The sequence below is a fragment of the Neolamprologus multifasciatus genome, chromosome 8 (genome assembly GCF_963576455.1).
Source record: "Neolamprologus multifasciatus chromosome 8, fNeoMul1.2, whole genome shotgun sequence".
NCBI classification, from domain to species: Eukaryota; Metazoa; Chordata; class Actinopteri; order Cichliformes; family Cichlidae; genus Neolamprologus; species Neolamprologus multifasciatus.
The window spans coordinates 16,722,742-16,741,302 of NC_140446.1; the positions used below are offsets into that span (position 1 = coordinate 16,722,742).

The 18,561-nt window shown below is 38.2% G+C and overlaps 2 protein-coding genes across 2 annotated transcripts in view; one reads left to right on the forward strand and one right to left on the reverse strand.

The window, feature by feature from the left end:
* The window catches only part of LOC146512797 (carbonic anhydrase 4-like), a 191,056-nt gene that overhangs the window by 65,635 nt on the left and 106,860 nt on the right, over nucleotides 1-18,561 (reverse strand). The window lies entirely within an intron of this gene.
* Nucleotides 1,879-18,510, forward strand: LOC146512801 (integrin alpha-M-like). Its single transcript, XM_085170794.1, has 30 exons — nucleotides 1,879-4,177; nucleotides 8,162-8,264; nucleotides 8,440-8,543; nucleotides 8,965-9,035; nucleotides 9,126-9,240; nucleotides 9,758-9,885; nucleotides 9,972-10,117; nucleotides 10,358-10,508; nucleotides 10,678-10,828; nucleotides 11,093-11,166; nucleotides 11,301-11,421; nucleotides 11,779-11,918; nucleotides 12,048-12,194; nucleotides 12,287-12,499; nucleotides 12,597-12,730; nucleotides 13,029-13,171; nucleotides 13,257-13,411; nucleotides 13,534-13,659; nucleotides 15,157-15,230; nucleotides 15,313-15,454; nucleotides 15,545-15,643; nucleotides 15,773-15,852; nucleotides 15,925-16,011; nucleotides 16,110-16,179; nucleotides 16,279-16,377; nucleotides 16,500-16,580; nucleotides 16,708-16,818; nucleotides 16,960-17,073; nucleotides 17,152-17,262; nucleotides 17,393-18,510. Exons 1-30 carry the CDS (start codon nucleotides 4,141-4,143, stop codon nucleotides 17,483-17,485), a joined length of 3,420 nt encoding a protein of 1,139 aa, XP_085026920.1. The 5' UTR covers nucleotides 1,879-4,140; the 3' UTR covers nucleotides 17,486-18,510.

Below are 18,561 nucleotides of genomic sequence, written 5' to 3' on the forward strand. Positions count from 1 at the left end.
ATGTAGGCCAGTGTTCCACACTGTTCTCATTCCACACTGTTCTCACTTTTCTCATTATCATTGAAGCTCCACGAGGTGAGATTATGCATGGTGCTCCAGACTGAGGGAGATTGGCAGTTATATCATGGTTCATCTATTTGCGAATAATCACGCCAACTGTTGTCACCTTTTCCCCCAGCTAAACGCGATGGTCTTGGAGCCCATTCCAGCCTTGTGTATGTCCACAATCTTGTCCTGGACATTCTTGGAAAGCTCTTTGGTCTTGGCCATGGTGCAAAGTTTGGAATATAGATAGATTGAGTGTGTCTATGGGCAGATGTCTTTTATACAGGTAACAAGTTGAGAAGGCTTCCAATGTCAGCTCATTACCTGTATAAAAGACACCAGATATCTTGCTGATTGATAAGGGATCGAAAAAGTATTTCACTCATGAAAATGAAAATTAATTAATAACTTTTTAAAATGATTTTTTTTTTCAATTTTTGTTCTGTCTCTCACTATTCAAATAAATCTACTATTGAACTTATAGACTGAACATTTCTTTGTTAGTGGCCAAACATAATAATTTTTCCCTGACTGTATAAACAGCCACACATAGACATGAAGTAGGTGCATATTAAATACAGGCCCGTTTAACCAACTCATGCTGACTCCCTTTTACAAAACTGGCACAAATGTCTCAGACAGTTGAGACATTTCACAGGAAGTCAGGCGAAAAGCAGAAATGCACACTGTATTTTTAGATTGTTCTGCTTTTTTACGTAGAGGTTTCACTTTCTGTCCATAATGAGGTTAAATGTTTTTGACAATGTCAATCCATTAGTATGAAAACAAATTGACACTATATATACAATAAGCCTTTTTTTCCTTTTTTTAATTTGAAGTGAAAAGTTCAAGTGAAAATGTTTTTTCTGAGTATAACACTATTTTAGCAAATAATTTTGTTTCACATCTGCATATAAGAACTTAAGCTAGACAAAAGGTTTTATAGGCTATTGACTATTTTAAATAGCGCCAAGAAGGTTATGTTTTTTGTAGCATATGTGTGCATGTTCATGCATACACGTCATTCTGTCTGTAAACAAAATAGCTCAAATGTTTTTAAATTAATTCCAATAAAACTTTGCAGGGATGTAAATTTGGGTCATGCCAATGATCCATTAAAATTTGGCTTACATTCATCAAGGTCTTGAAGGTCAACTTAATGATTGATCTGTCAAAAACTGAAAAAAAAAGCCTTATAAATGGGATTCTTACAAGTGTGATGTGCAATGTCAACATATAGAATGTACTATTAAGATAAATACCTTTTATTAGATAGATACCTTTATTAGTCCCATAAGGGGAAATTTCATGTTAAGGCTGCCGACCTATTGCACACAATGGCGGCGCCATCATACAATTGCAAAATCGATCATTGACATGCAGCCTAGGGTGTTCTGGTGCTACTTGCTCTTATGGACATCCATATGTTCAAACATGGTGTTCATTATGGATAGACTGTGATTTGCACAGAAGTCCAATAACAGAACACTTGAGTTCAAATCATGCAGGCCTCACAATCACACTCCTCAGGGTCTGACTGTCATTACCCACATAAGCACTGAAGTCTCCCAGAAGGATGACTGTTGGGTCTGGGCTTCCACAGGCCCCGCTGGTTTAGAAACGTATTCTCGTTAACGACAAAAACAAGACGAACATCTTTTACTTGCTAGCAAGGGAGGCCCCCTCAGTGTCTCAGAAAAGCACTCTGAATCCAACCACAGACTGACCCCACCTTAGGCCTCCGCTTGCCACCTTTTATTGAAAACAGTTACAGTACACACAAGCGCCTCCCATTGTAAAACCCCTCCAATGGTTACAAAAGACAAGGCATGTGTATGCATGTGCAAGAATGTGTGTGTGTGTGTGTGTGTGTGTGTGTGTGTGTGTGTGTGTGTGTGTGTGTGTATGTATGTGAGTATGTGTGTTTGTGTTTGGGGGTGCGTTTGTCTGACCTCCTGCCCACAAAAGGATAATAAATGCAGGAAGTTTACTAAGCAACAAACAGAATCTTTAGATAGATGTGCCTAATAAAACACTTCAGCCTCCCCCACCAACAAACTGGCTGGAGAGGTGGTCAGAGACAAAGGAATGTCATTGATCCTGCTGCTTGAACTATGACTTACAAATTTAAGTAACACAATGACATTTAACAATTTGACTCCAACAATGACGGAGTCACAAGATAGAGTTCCCTCAAACACCCCTCGGAGTGACACCAAGAAGAGTACTCTGAACTGTCATTTGGGGCATAAGTACACAGGACAGTAAGGACCTGTTCTCTGGCCTGAAGGTTCAGGGAAAAATTCCTCTCATAAACATATGCAAGCTCCAGCATACAGAACAGACAGCAGGCATACAATTATTGCCATCCCAGCCCACCTCCTCTCATCAAGGGCAACTCCAGACTCAAAAAGAATTCAAGCCCTCTCCAGAAGACTGGCTCCAGATCCAAAGTCACGCGTTAAGATGAGCTCAACTATATCTAGCTGGTATCTCTAAACCTCCTGGACTAGCTCAAAGTACTTCCCTACCAGAGAGATGACGTCGATGTCCCAATCACCAGCCTTGATATACAGGGATTGGTCTGCCAAGGCCTTTGGCTTTAGTCTTTCCAACACACATTGCAGGAAGTGGACCTATCCGGTCTTTAAGCGATGACGTGATGAATCCTGCTATCAGGCCCAAACTACTCTGCATTTAATAAGGCTGTTTTGTATTTAACATGTTTTAATGCTTTGTATCTTGTTCTATTTAATCTCAACAAGCCCCTAAAAACAGTCAGTGATCACTGTTGGCCTCTGTCAGTTTTTATTACTGCTAATCATTTTAAAGCTCAGTTTTTAAAACCTTACAATGTAACTACAGCTCAGCCCATGCAGCAGTATATTAATGACTAACCTTGTATTGTGGATGGGTTATCTCTCCTGACTGAAGTTTGGTCCGTTTACAGCATTTGTCCCTAACGTTTGGGAACCCTCACATTAACTTTTATCGAGTGGAAAAAAGTTAGCATTCATCTTCCAGCTTCACTGTTTATATTATGCTAACATAGCTGTGTCGCTAGCGATCATGTAGCACATCATTATATACCAGCTAGCCAACCTTCAGTAACCCTACAAATGTCACTGCTGTTTACTTTCCTGTCTTCATTTATTTTGGAAGTGATAACAGAGCTGTAAGCCTTAATTTGTTTTGGAAATCCCCAATTCAGAACATGGTATATTATATACCATACCATACCATACCATATTATATATGGAAACTAGCAAGCTAACTCCCTGATAACTTCTAACGCCATTAAATTTCATAAATTTGGTTTTAATGGATGCCTGGATGTTAAACTGAATTGTTACACCTGGTAGAGCAGCAGCGGTGATCATTTTATTACAGATGAAAAGATTTGGACAGTTTTTAACTCTCAGTGATGCCACAGTGATCGTGTGACTTAAGGACCTGCAGTGGAGTTTGGGCCCAGGCACAGCTAATGACGTCAGACTTAAACACCGGATAGGAGGCCGAGACTTTGTCTGCTCTGTGGACTGCAGCCTGCCAGGCACCATGGGCTAAGGCCCAGCCACAAGGTAATCTTCATTGAAGCACCCTCCCCAGGCCTGTTTCCTTAGTGTTTCTGTGACAAGAGTCGTCTGATTTCTTCTTTGTCTGGTTCCTCACCCACAGCCAAATTTCCTACCAGTGGGCAAAAGCCCCCTGAAAACATTTACACTGTCAGATTGCTTCCTGTTTTTACTTGTGATTGCAATAATTTCATCTGGTTGCCCAGAAACTAATAGATTATTCAATCTTTTTAGTATGTGTGATGCTGTTTTTAATTGTGCTTTAACAGTCACATCAATTTTAAATAGTTTACCAAAGTGTTGTGTGTCAAATATAACAGACAGTGATATCAGTATTATAACTCCTCCTACATTAGAGTTCCTCTAAATGACTGTCTTAAGTTTGAGCATTCACTCTGTGCATTGTGCATTTTAGTTTCAACCTTCAGCACTTTCAGAAGAAGTAACATCTCATTTGAGTAGTCACACTGAAACAGAAAAAAATCACACTTAAGTTTATTTTTTTCATGGGACTAACACAATGGACTGGATCATCAGTGCTATACTGTTCTTGTCAGGCAAGTTTGTGCCTTCTCATTTTATCTTTCAAAATTGTGGCAACATTTTTCACCCCAAAAAAGATTTTTTGGAGTACTGGTAATAAAAATTAGAAGTGAAACTACAGTGGGGCAAAAAAGTATTTAGTCAGCCACCGATTGTGCAAGTTCCCCCACTTAAAATGATGACAGAGGTCAGTAATTTGCACCAGAGGTACACTTCAACTGTGAGAGACAGAATGTGAAAAAAAAATCCATGAATTCACATGGTAGGATTTGTAAAGAATTTATTCGTAAATCAGGGTGGAAAATAAGTATTTGGTCAATAACAAAAATACAGCTCAATACTTTGTAACATAACCTTTGTTGGCAATAACAGAGGTCAAACGTTTACTATAGGGCTTTACCAGGTTTGCACACACAGTAGCTGGTATTTTGGCCCATTCCTCCATGCAGATCTTCTCAAGAGCAGTGATGTTTTGGGGCTGTTGCCGAGCAACACGGACTTTCAACTCCCGCCACAGATTTTCTATGGGGTTGAGGTCTGGAGACTGGCTAGGCCACTCCAGGACTTTCAAATGCTTCTTACGGAGCCACTCCTTTGTTGCCCGGGCGGTGTGTTTTGGATCACTGTCATGTTGGAAGACCCAGCCTCGTTTCATCTTCAAAGTTCTCACTGATGGAAGGAGGTTTTGGCTCAAAATCTCACGATACTTGGCCCCATTCATTCTGTCCTTAACACGGATCAGTCGTCCTGTCCCCTTGGCAGAAAAACAGCCCCATAGCATGATGTTTCCACCCCCATGCTTCACAGTAGGTATGGTGTTCTTGGGATGCAACTCAGTATTCTTCTTCCTCCAAACACGACGAGTTGAGTTTATACCAAAAAGTTCTACTTTGGTTTCATCTGACCACATGACATTCTCCCAATCCTCTGCTGTATCATCCATGTGCTCTCTGGCAAACTTCAGACGGGCCTGGACATGCACTGGCTTCAGCAGCGGAACACGTCTGGCACTGCGGGATTTGATTCCCTGCCGTTGTAGTGTGTTACTGATGGTGACCTTTGTTACTTTGGTCCCAGCTCTCTGCAGGTCATTCACCAGGTCCCCCCGTGTGGTTCTGGGATCTTTGCTCACCGTTCTCATGATCATTTTGACCCCACGGGATGAGATCTTGCGTGGAGCCCCAGATCGAGGGAGATTATCAGTGGTCTTGTATGTCTTCCATTTTCTGATGATTGCTCCCACAGTTGATTTTTTCACACCAAGCTGCTTGCCTATTGTAGATTCACTCTTCCCAGTCTGGTGCAGGTCTACAATTCTTTTCCTGGTGTCCTTCGAAAGCTCTTTGGTCTTGGCCATGGCGGAGTTTGGAGTCTGACTGGTTGAGGCTGTTGACAGGTGTCTTTTATACAGATGATGAGGTCAAACAGGTGCCATTCATACAGGTAACGAGTGGGGGACAGAAAAGCTTCTTACAGAAGACGTTACAGGTCTGTGAGAGCCAGGGATTTTCCTTGTTTGAGGTGACCAAATACTTATTTTCCACCCTGATTTACGAATAAATTCTTTACAAATCCTACCATGTGAATTCATGGATTTTTTTTTCACATTCTGTCTCTCACAGTTGAAGTGTACCTCTGGTGCAAATTACTGACCTCTGTCATCATTTTAAGTGGGGGAACTTGCACAATCGGTGGCTGACTAAATACTTTTTTGCCCCACTGTATATCTTCTAGACATACTTTGCTAGTGGCAATTTACTTATTTCTTATTTGAATTTCATCCTCTGTGAACAAAGCTACCTGCAGAAATGTGTGTTTGAAACCATAATGACCACAGTAAGGCTGTCCTGACAAAAGGTTGACAGCATGTTATAATGATGAGCAATATTTTTTTTATTACATTTATATTTCTCACTGTAAATGTGTCACTGTTGAACAATGTAAGATGCAAGAAGCCAGGAACAATGCAAAGTTAGCACCATATTATATGATTATTTAGAGAAAGATGTGTCAGGTCATGCCCAAAAAAGTGTAATTTTATTTGGTGGTAACCGAAATGACAGTCCTTTTTGATTTTTCCTGTATCCTAATCATGTGACAAAGTATTTGCTACTCTGTATTGTTTGAATATCCCAAAAAATCACAATTTGCTGATTTTAATTTAAATTTTGGATTTGTAGAGTTGTAATACAAACCTCAGACATTTTCTGTGTTAAGCGTGTGTGTATGTGTGTGTGATATAAACTAATGAATCTGACATAGTTGAGGAGGACAGGATGTATGTGCACAATGGTGTGATTGTCCATTCAGTTCCTTTTTTTCAGTACTGTAAAAGGGCAAATGTATACACTATTATAATGATCAGTTTTCATACTGTGTACGTATGTATGTGCATCATACTGTTTAAATACCTAATAATTAGTTTGAGCTTTAGAAAGAATTACAATATCAATATCAATAAGTTTTAGCATTTACACTTGGACTGATGAAGTAAAATACAACTAAAGACACAAAACTGATTCCAAATGGAAATATTAAAATGTGTTTTTTTTTTAACTAAATAACTGCTCTGAGAAGTTACTTGAACTTGTTTGACTTAAGTGTAATTCCATCCATCAATCTTCTTCCACTTATCCGGGGCCGGCTCGCGGGGGCAGGAGCCTAAGCAGAGAAGCCCAGACCTCCCTCTCCCCAGCCACCTCCTCTAGCTTGTCCGGGGAAACACCAAGGCGTTCCAAGGCCAGCCGAGAGATATAATCTCTCCAGCGTGTCCTAGGTCTGCCCCGGGGCCTCCTCATGGTGGAACATGCCTGGGACACCTCACCCAGGAGGCATCCTTGTCAGATGCCCAAACCACCTCAACTGGCTCCTTTTGATGTGGAGGAGCAGCGACTCTACTCTGAGCCCCTCCCGGATGGCTGAACTTCTCTAAGGGAGAGGCCAGCCACCCTTCGGAGGAAGCTCATTTCAGCTGCTTGTATCCGATCTCATTCTTTCGGTCACTACCCACAGCTCGTGACCACAGGTGAGGGCAGGGGTGTAGTTTGACCGGTAAATTGGGAGCTTCGCTTTTACGCTCAGCTCTCGCTTCACCACGACAGACTGGTACAGCGTCCAAATGACTGCAGTTTCAGCACCAATCAATCTGTCGATCTCCGGCTCCCTTCTCCCATCACTCGTGAACAAGACCCCGAGATACTTAAACTCCTCCACATGGGGCAGGAACTTATCTCTAACCCGGAGTGGGCACTCCACCCTTTTCCGTCCGAGAACCATGGCCTCAGATTTGGAGGTGCTGATCCTCATTCCCGCTGCTTCACACTCGGCTGCAAACTGTTCCAGTGTGAGCTGGAGGCCATCACCCGATGAAACCAACAGAACCACATCACCCGCAAAAAGCAGAGATGAGATTCTGAGGCCACCAAAGTGAAAGCCCTCCGCCATTTGGCTGCACCTAGAAATCCTGTTTCTAAAAGTTATTAACAGAATTGGTGACAAAGGGCAGCCCTGGCGGAGCCGATCACCCACCGGCAATGAGTCCAACCTATTGCCGGCTATGCAAACCAAGCTCTTGTAACGGCTGTATAGGGATCGAATGGCCCATAGCAATGGGCCACACATCTCATACTCCCGCAGCACCTCCCACAGGACACCCCGAGGGGCATGGTCGAATGCCTTCTCCAAGTCCACAAAACACATGTAGACTGGTCGAGCAAACTCACATGCGCCCTCAAGTATCCTCGAGGGGATAAAGAGCTGGTCCAGTGTTCCGTGACCAGGACAAAAACCGCATTGTTCCTCCTGTATTCAAGGTACAACTAACAGACGGGCTCTCCTTCCAGCACCCTGGCATAGACTTTCCCAGGGAGGCTGAGGAGTGTGATCCCCCTGTAATTAATTTAGTAATTAAAGAAACACAGAAGGCTGAGCTGTTAAAATAAATCACATTATCATTCCATAATAAGCTTCAATAATGTTTTTCTTTCTTTAATTATCAGTGTTAAATGCTGCACTTAGTTTCAATATTGATCCTGTGGCTTGGAAGACCCTGAGGAACTCTGCTGCTGGTTTTGGCTACCAGGTGGTTCAAAGACAATCAGAGTAAGCCAGAGCATAGATATGTTTAATATGGGTTTACAATTGCCTGCTTATAACATTCACAACTAATGCTTTTTTTTTTCAAAGAAATATTGAATCATGTAATAAAACAACTGGAGGTTTTTCACTGCACTTTACTCACCAAAATGTTATCTAATGTCTGGATTTCTCTCCTTAGTTTGCTTGTCAGTGCCCCACTTGAACAGTATTCACAAAACAGAAAGGGGAAAATATACAGGTGTACCATCTCTGGTGAAAACTGCCTAAATATGCAATTTCGAGGTAGGTAGTTTCTTGATGTCTTAACACAATATCCTGAAACTCTGACAGTATCTTTCAAGTATTGAGATCTTGGAATATGACATTAATTAGATTAATTTGCAGATAAGGTGGATTTCTAGAGAAAAAAACTGAAATGTGCGAGTTTGTAATGCATTGTTAAGCTTAAACATTTGCCATTTCATGATATAACAAAACACTTAATTGAATGTAATTGTTTGTTTAATTAATTCTTGCTAAAAGTTATTTATTTTTTGTTGATTTTCAGACACAGTAATAGTGAACTTAGATTAGTGTATTTTGCATTCTTTTCCTTTGTAATGTGGTACGAAAAGTGGCAGTCGTTTAAATAAAATGTATTTTCTAGTGACCCCAACATTTGTTTTATGAGTGTTTTAATATATACTCAATGCTTTAAATACAGAGCCAGATTTTGCTAACAACATGTCTCTTGGTTTGACAATGAAAAGTGATCCTGGAACCCAAAATGCTGTGGTGAGTTGGTGAACTGCAGGCGTGTCACACTGGAATGGAAGAATAATCAGCATGCTTGATTCATCATAATTTGATCTTTTCTCTTTTGAGGCATGTGGTCCAACTATTCCAAAGGACTGCAAAAGTATCACCATGTACAGGGGAGTGTGCTTTCAAATAAACCGTTCCAATAGATTTGAGCGTCCCATACCACCTTCTCTCAAAGGTAACAGGATACTAAGTTTGTGAAAATAAACTCATAATAATAATAGAATCTATACTTATGTCACTGCACATTCACACAATTAATCGCTGTGACCCAATAACCTAATACATTTTAAACAGTCTGAAGCTCATTTATTACAGTTATTGTGCTAAATATTTTTTTAAAATTAGTTTTATTATTTTTTGAATTTTCAATTCAGTTTCATTTTACCCCCCAGAGTCACTTTAATAGGTTGAGATTAGTTTTCATTGCTTTAAGTAGTAATTTTGGACTTTTTAATTATTTTTAATTATTAGGATTTTAGCTTGGGTAAGATTTAAGAGTTTCAGAAATCATATTACAACACAATCATAATTTATGAAGGCAGTTGACTCCCAGTTATGTAAACATCCCAAGTCACAAATAAGCGTGCACCAAAGATTCAAATGGCAAATGGGACCAAAGTGTGAATCTTCCTAACAAAGAAAGGCCACTTAAAGTTGCTCAACACTACATTTCGTACCCATCTTTTTGGCAGAATGCCCGCTACAAGCAGACATTGCCTTTCTGTTGGATGGTTCAGGGAGTGTACATAGCGAAGATTTTCAAACAATGAAGACCTTTGTGAAAAATCTGGTTCGGTCTTTTCTCTCAAGTGATACAAAGGTGAGGAAAAGACATTAAATATTAAATATTTCTTTATTTCCATAATTGATGGAATGATTGATTTTCCATACTTTTTTCTTTTCAAGTTTTCTGTTTCCCAGTTCTCTACTTCATCAAAGGTCCATTACTATTTTGATAATTTTTTCTCATCTGGATCATGGGAATCTAACATTGATGGAATAAAACAACTAGACCAAGCAACTTACACAGCTGAGGCCATCGAACATGTTGTGTAAGTGCTGCCATGATGTTACACATCTTTCACAGTTAATGAAGTCAGAGGTTAGACATAACTTGTAGAGCTTTGTTTTTTTTTTGTTTGTTTTTTAAATCATAATTCGTTGTTATATTAAAATACTGTAAAAGAAGGCATCATGATTTTTATGTAAGCAGTTCTCTTCAACATCTAAAACATCTAAAAGATGTGCTGTAAAGAAAGATGAACTGAAACTCTATTTTCTTCATTCAACAGCCAAAACGTTTTTACACCACAAAGAGGATCCAGATCAAATGCAAAGAAGGTGCTGATAGTTATTACTGATGGAGAATCTCATGACTCACATCGCTTACCATATGTAGCAATGCTGGCTGAGAGTAAAAAGATTGTTCGATTTGCTATTGGGGTAAGTACCTGCTCAGTTTTACACTGTACCAGTTTCTTCAAAAGGTTAATCCTTTCAATGACCCTGTAAAGTTAACCAAATTTTCTGACACTAATGAAATGAGGCACCATTCTTCATGAGGAGGACTGTGTGGGTGCTAGTAAAGTAAAAGCTGTGTGTGTGTTTCTAGGTGGGGAACGCATTTAATAAACTTGCTGCAGAACAGGAACTGAAAACCATTGCATCGTCTCTGTCAGACAAACACGTATTTCAAGTTAGGGACTTCAACGCCCTTGAAATAATAAGACAGAATTTACAGGACAAAATTTTCTCTATCGAAGGTACAAACATTAAAAAATGTTACAACTTTGTTAAAATTTCTGTAAACATTCAAGCTATAAAAATTAAAGCAACTGAAGCCACCTGCAGTAAAGGCCTGAGAGATGTTCACCTTTTTTATCTCTTTACATTAGTGTGTTAAGCAATACATAAATGACATATTTTTAATAAAGTGATTATCTAGAATCAGTCCTTCAGGTCGTGAACAAATTGAAATTACACAGTCTGTCCTTTAAGTTCTTTTTTTTATTATTTTCATGTTACAGGATCACAAACCAGTGGAGAGTCACTGAAAATGGAAATGTCTCAAGAGGGATTCAGTGCAGTTTATGTGCCTGAGGTAATTAAAAACACTTTAAACTCAGACAGTCAAGTGATAAAAAGAAAGGAAAACCAAACAACACTCCAAATTTAAATGCACTGTATAAAACATTCACACGTTTATTTTTCTGTACATTTCTGTCTGCACTGTAGGGAATTCAGATGTCTATTGTTGGTGCAAACCTGTGGAAGGGAGGCTACGTGCAATACACAACAGGAGGCCAGAAGCTGAAAACATATGAGGACGTGTCTTTGGAGCCTGACAGTTATCTTGGTAAGAATATTACTCTGACAACTAACACATAAACATGTGATCATGTAGTATATACATAGCTGTACTGTAATTCTTTCCCCCAATCAGTTTGGAAAATAGACAACATATAAAGGATGAGTAAGGATTCCAAAGGCTGAGGAAGAGTATGCTTTAATTAGGTGTTTAATGTTAGTCATGTTGTTTTTGATTGTGCTTTATGTCACATAAAATATAAAATACCACAAATGACAGCATTTCAAGAAAAACATCTTCCATGCACCTTAAATGTTAATGAAAATATTTATAAATTCTCTGTATGACTATATTTGACTATTTTTTACTATTTTAACTGAAGACTGCTTGACTATTAAATTCTAGGTTACTCCATGGCAATTGCTAAATCCTGGAGTGGCTCAGTGACAGTTGTTGGTGCTCCAAGATATAAACACAGAGGAGTTGTGTTTGCTGTTAACAGAGATAGCTTTAGAAATCAAAAGATTGAGCCCTTTCCATGGCAGGTACGTATGTACAGTATAAAGTGATAGACCTGAATGACAATGTAAAATATATTTAGACTATATATAAACGAAACTGTACTATTTTCATTTATCTGATTGTTTTCATTTAATAATTTGTTCCTTACACAGTATCAGACTGGTGAATATTTCGGGGCAGAGGTGTGTACCATGGACATAAATAATGATGACATCACTGAGCTAATCTTCATATCAGCCCCAATGTACATGGAGCCTGATAGAGAGGGAAGAGTTTATGTTTGCAGACTAACTGGTTTGGTAAATCACGGTTTTATCTACTGCAGTTAAATTAATAGGTTTATTTGTCAACTTTCTTAATGTTCATAAAATATTCACTCTCCTCATTTTAGTTTGTGGAGTGTAATTTTGATGATCCATTAGTACTAAGAGGACATGCAGCTGTGAAAGGAAGGTTCGGCTCTTCTCTTGCTGTACTGCCTGATCTAAACTCAGATGGATTCAGGGATTTGGCAGTTGGAGCACCTTTGGAGAAGGATGGTGAAGGCAGCATCTACATATTTAATGGCGAAGGAGGAGGAAGAATCAGTCCTACTTACTCACAGGTACACAGGATCAAAGAACTCACGAGGATGACTAAACTAATCTGTAATGTAAAGTCATTTTCTGCAGTTTGAATATCGAATTTTTTCATGTACACAGAGAATTACTGGCTCTGAGGTCCAGTCAGGACTGAAGTTCTTTGGCCTGTCAATCAGTCAGTCGTCTTTTGACCACAGTTTTGACGGACTGCCTGACTTAGCGGTGGGCTCAAAAGGCAAAGTTGTTTTATTGAGGTAAGTCCAAGACAGTCCAATCATTCATTATTACTGTCCATGTTTAATTCTATTAACTATTTCTGTTAAATAAAAAAAATGAATGCCCCACTGGTTAAAACTTTAGAATGAATTCCATAAATAATTGTTTTAATTATTACAATAATTTATGCCATTTCTAGACACGTTGATATAAACTATTAGATAAAAACAAATTATCTTTACTTTCAAAAATGATTTTGCATGATCAAAAACTTTTAAGCAGTAGTGGTTTGTAAAAAAACGAAGTGTGGTATTTTCCTGTGATGTTCATTTCCAGATCAAGACCCATAGTAATGGTGAAAGCTGAGGTGTCATTCAACCCAAACCAAATCCCTACTCAGAATGAAGGCTGTTCAAAACCATTGGAGAACACAGCTACAATCTGCTTCACCATGAGCAGAGTGTCTGCAGTCAACACAGGTTCATCATTCTACTCTACGTCATTCAACAACAAAGCAACTGCCCATCATTTGTAGCATTGAATCCAAACTGTGTTTTATTCCAGCTCAAGCAGTGATTAATTATACTATAACACTGGATGCCACACGTAAACCTCCAAACAACCGAGCTTATGTCAGTGGGAAACAACAAGAACGATCTGGATCAGTAATTGTGGTCTTAAGAAGACAACAGTGTTCAACTCTAAAGTTACTTATTGAGGTAAAAATATAAAAATATCAGGAAAAACAACAAACAAACAAAAAAAACAATGCAAACAATCAAAGTTCAGTTCAGAGAGTCCTACAACACTGAATCCAAACCCAATTGCTCTTTTTTTGCAGGCCTGTCCAGAAGATGCTCTTAGTGCGCTTTCTAATGAGCTCAAATTCACGTTTAATGGTTTGTCCATCAACAGAAATCCCAGACCAAGTCTTTCCTCACAGGCTCAAACAACAACCATTTATCCTGTAAGTAATATTTAAACACAGTGTATTAACAAACAATTGGGCCAAGAAAACAACTTTAGTCTTTCCCTTGTATTAATTAATTGCATGAATTAATTTAATTATTGACATGAAATTGACCATTAAACTCAGTTAAAGTGTCAGTTCTAAGTGATCCAGGTCAATTTGATGTTTGGTTGTGTGTAAGGCCACTGAACGTCTTTTTAGTTCCAGAAAAAATTTCTGTCATCCAAAAGGATTTACAGCATCTGATGGAGAAAACAAAGACTAAAGGCCTTTACAAACTGAACATGTAAAATCCATGCAAACATTTTGTGCATTAAAACATTTTTCGAAATCACTTATTCTTAATGTAGATGTTCACGGCGACCTTTTGTTGGACAAATTTGCAGCTTTTATTTTATTTTAAATCAAGCTCAATTTCTTGGGCATAAATACAAAGATCTAACTAACAGTTGTTTTTTGAATACAAATATTCTGCAAAAAACACATTCCTTTTTTATAATGCGCTCCCTCTATAATGGCCTTAAAAGTGAAACAAAGTTTGAAACAAAGAGTGGGTCAAGGTGTTATTCCTGTAAGAGTCACTAGCCCACCAGCTATCATGTGAGCTAAAGCAGCGGTCCCCAACCTTTCTTGCGCCACGGACCAGTTAATGTGTGACAATATTTTCACGGACCGGCCTTTAAGGTGTCGCAGATGAAAAGAACAAAGTAAAACTGGTGCCGGTACCAAAAAAAAGAAGATTTATTCATAACACATGGGAAAACACCCAGGGAAATGGAGTTAATGATAAATTTAAAAAAAAAAAAAAAAAACCTAAAAACCGATAAAAACCCTGAAAACCATAAATTTCACACCCGCACCTCAACTCTCGTGGCCTGGTACCAAATGACAAACAGACCAGGACTGCTGAGCTAAGGGATCTCGAGACTGAAAAGCGACCAACTCTACTCAATGAGAGTTTTTCCACAGTGGATGTAGAGCGCATCCTTTACTACTCTCTTGAACCATTTGTCTTCTTAGTCCAACATCCCAAGATTAGCTGGATTTAAGCAGACTTCAAAGAATTATAACAAGAATAAGTGATCAGCTGTTGTATTTCCAGCTCTCTATGTCCACCATGGAGCACAGTAAAAGGTTTTAATGTTTAAGTAATCATTTTCTTTCTCTTCTGCCACCAGAAAGAAAATTATTATTGTATATTAATGTATGGCTAATTGTACTACCAGTCAAAGACTAATGCAGTAGTAACAAAAAGCAATTAAAAAAAGAGCTCAAAATACACAATTCTTAACTTAGAATGATAGCTTGTGTCTGAGATCAAAGTTGTCCAGAAGTGGATCAAGAATATTATCAGAAATTGTTTTCTTCCCTGCAAAAAACCTCCACGAGATGGTAGATTGAAAAAATTGGTTGTTGGATTTCCCTATACAATGTGCTAATTGGAATAAGTCATTCATCATTTAAATATGTTTTCCAAAATGCTCTTTTCCACAGTTAGGGTTTGACATCAACTGTGGCACTGACAACAAATGTGTTGATAACCTTAAAGTGGATTTTACGTTCACCAGGTGAGGCTCATGTATAGAGCTTTGTTTTGCTTGTGCTTGTATTCCTTTTCCTTTATTCTCATCCTCCTTAATACTCTGACAGATCCTCAGAGGTTAAAGTGAGCATTGATGAGCTTTTGAATGTCACAGTCACAGTGGAGAACAGAGGAGAAAACTCCTACAACAGCCGTGTTATTCTCACATACCCAGCTGGACTCTCCTACAGGAAGTTCACCATTCAGCAGGTAAGGCATCAGGATCAAGTCTGTATAAGTTCATCACTGATCTGCTGCTCCTCCAATACATCCAGCAGTCATTTTATTTTTATAATAAAGGGAAGAATTGGGTGCAACTCTTTGGACAGTGAAGATGGTTTATCACGAGGAAGGACAGACTGCACTATCCACAAACCAATTTTCAAGAGCAAAACTAAGGTGTTTTTGCTTAGAATATCTTCTTATTTACCAGTTACCATTTAGAATATCTTTCTCTCACTTCTTTATAGTTTTGTTTACAGCAAAAAGAGATGACGCAATTTGATATGTCTCCTCCATTCAATTAAGGCTTCCTTCATTGTCTCCTATGGGATTGACACCAACAGTCAACTTGAGAGGAAGCTCTTTGTCACTGCAAATGCCACCAGGTACTGTTCCTTTGGTATGTTTTTGTATAGTCCCACAGATAAAATATGAATCATTTCACTTCTTCATTTCAGTGGAAATCAGGAGCATGCCACTACAAATGAACTCTATAAAAATAAATCGATTGATGTGAGATATAGCATTTTTATGACATTTGAAAGGTATGGGTTCTTCCACTTGAAATAAAAAGCATTGTTTAGAAATTAACAAATGTTGTATTACATGGTATTTATTTAATTTTTTAAATATGTCTGTTTAGCTCACTCAGCTACAACAATTTCACATTTGGGAGGAGTGATTTGCAGAAACCAGTCCAGCAATCAATTAAGGTCAAAATATAAGTTCTGTATAAATCTATATATGTGTATTTATATGTTCTGTATAATCTAAATCTAATTGTATTGCTTGGTTGTCTTTTTCTTTATCAGATTACAAATGATATCAGAGCACTTAATTTCACTGTGGTGATCAGGGTTCCAATGAAGCTTGGCAAAAAAGACATTTGGGTGAATTTGATCAGTCTACAGGTATTGTGCAAAAGTCTTGAGTCACCCATCATTTCTAAAAAATGGCTTAATGTTATGTATGGATGAATGGATGTGGTATAATTAGGACAAAACCAAGCATACCTGAATTAAATGTATTTCAGATTGCAGACTGTCAGAGAGGAATTGACGAAGAACCACCTGTCAAAACTTTTGTTTCTCAGATCAGAAAAAATAAGGTGGTGGTAAGCATACCTCTGCACTTGAGCTTTTGAAATTCAACCTCTTTTAGATTTTAACAGTCACCTCACCTATCTCAAATTCAGCTATCACAGTTTTTGTTGGATTCAGTCTTGTTTAAATCATTCTCAGGACTGCTCTGTAGCCAAGTGCAGAGTGTTTAAGTGCAACACTTTCATGGGAATACGGGAGAGTAGGACGTATGAAATCTCTGCCAACCTCAGTTCAGGATGGATAGAGCAGGTAATGGATAATGGATGATGAGTTTATGTTAAATTAAAGTGTTTTGGATTGTTTGCTAAATGTTTAGATATATAACCATTTTCCTGTTAAATCAAACAATATCTAATTTAGGGTCAACTCGTGATGTATTTTTTTCCTTAGATTGGGCTTCAGTCTGCCAAATTCCTCTTGACCAGCACTGCCAGTCTGGAGTATGACAAAAACCAGTACATCTACTTTTCAGCAGCGTCTGACAACAATCCTCCTGTTCACAAGGTGATTATACAATATTTTCTTTTGTTTGGCGTATTAAGAGCTTTAATTTTATTCACATTCTGTCACTTCATCTGTCAGATTGAGGCAGAAGTAGAAGTGTATCCTAAGCTGAATTTCACCAAAGCGATCATTGGAGGATCCCTGGGAGGGTTGGCTTTTCTAGCTTTACTCACCGCTAGCCTGTATAAGGTGAAAGACTCTTTTTATATTTTTTCAATTAAAAGTTTACAAGTTTTTTTCTCATGTAGCTTGGTTACATTTTTATTGAAACTCTAATATATGATTGCTGTATTTTATGTGTTTTTTCATTCACTTCTAGGCTGGATTTTTCAAGAGTAAATACAAACAGATGATAATTGAAATTACAGAAGATGATCCAGGGACGGCTGCAGGTGCACCCTCAGCAGAGTAGCAAAGATGGCATTTGTAGCTGTACATCTGATTTGAACGACAGATGTAGACCATCCTGATAATTTCAGGAGTGAACATGGTGTGTAGAAATGTACATGCTACCACATTTGATTAATTAAACAGACAACAGCTTGCTGTGTTTCAAATCACTCCCTTGCCTAGTCATTTGCTATGATCTGTAACAAAGGTTCCTACCTGGTGGTCATGATCCTCAAGACTCAGGACCATAAAACTGGAGCACCTATTGTAAATAAGAAACCACCACTAGATATTTGTCTTAAGAGGATATATTTATGTAGATTTTCAAGCCTGTAAAATCAAATCTAACCTTTATTTTAATGGTCTGTATATTTTATTTATATCTTTGTTATTAGTTAATTAATGAGCTGACAATGACATGTCTTTCCACATCTAAATGAATCCAGTGTACTGGATAAGATGTCATCTCAGACATAAAGCAGTATTCATTTTATATCATGCAAAACAAAGAGGAGCAGATTCTTTAGCAGCCTGGACTTCAAGATGTGGAAAAAGACAATCTCCTTTTTCCAGCTTTACCCTACTTAAAGCACCACCTGTCCTCGCCAGTGTCCACTTTCACAGTATTAGTTAACTCTTTGAAATCGTCTATGTATCTCCATGATTTTGATTGTAAACATAATTTAACTTTATGTAATTTCTAAAGACTGGTAAGTCCAACAGAACTATGACACTCTGGCATGTATTTTTAGCACTATTTCAATATTTAGTGAGAGGGCAAAAGTGGATAAAACTTTAGAGGTAAAAATAAAAGACAGGTTTTTCCAGTCAGTGTGATGTAAGAGTGTTCCCTGCTTTGATTTGTAGGGGAACTTATTAATTAATCAGTAATGTAAAGAAATATGAATGTTTAAAAGTAACATGACCATGTGACCTTTGAATACAAGAGTGATTATTTAAAACAATGACTTTTTAATCTGACCTCAAACTTGTTTATTGTATGCATGTATCTGTCTGTATCGGATGAGGATTTTGTCATCATTTCAAATCCAAGACTATATTTTTTAGGTCTTTCATCAGAAATGTTGGTAGCATTTT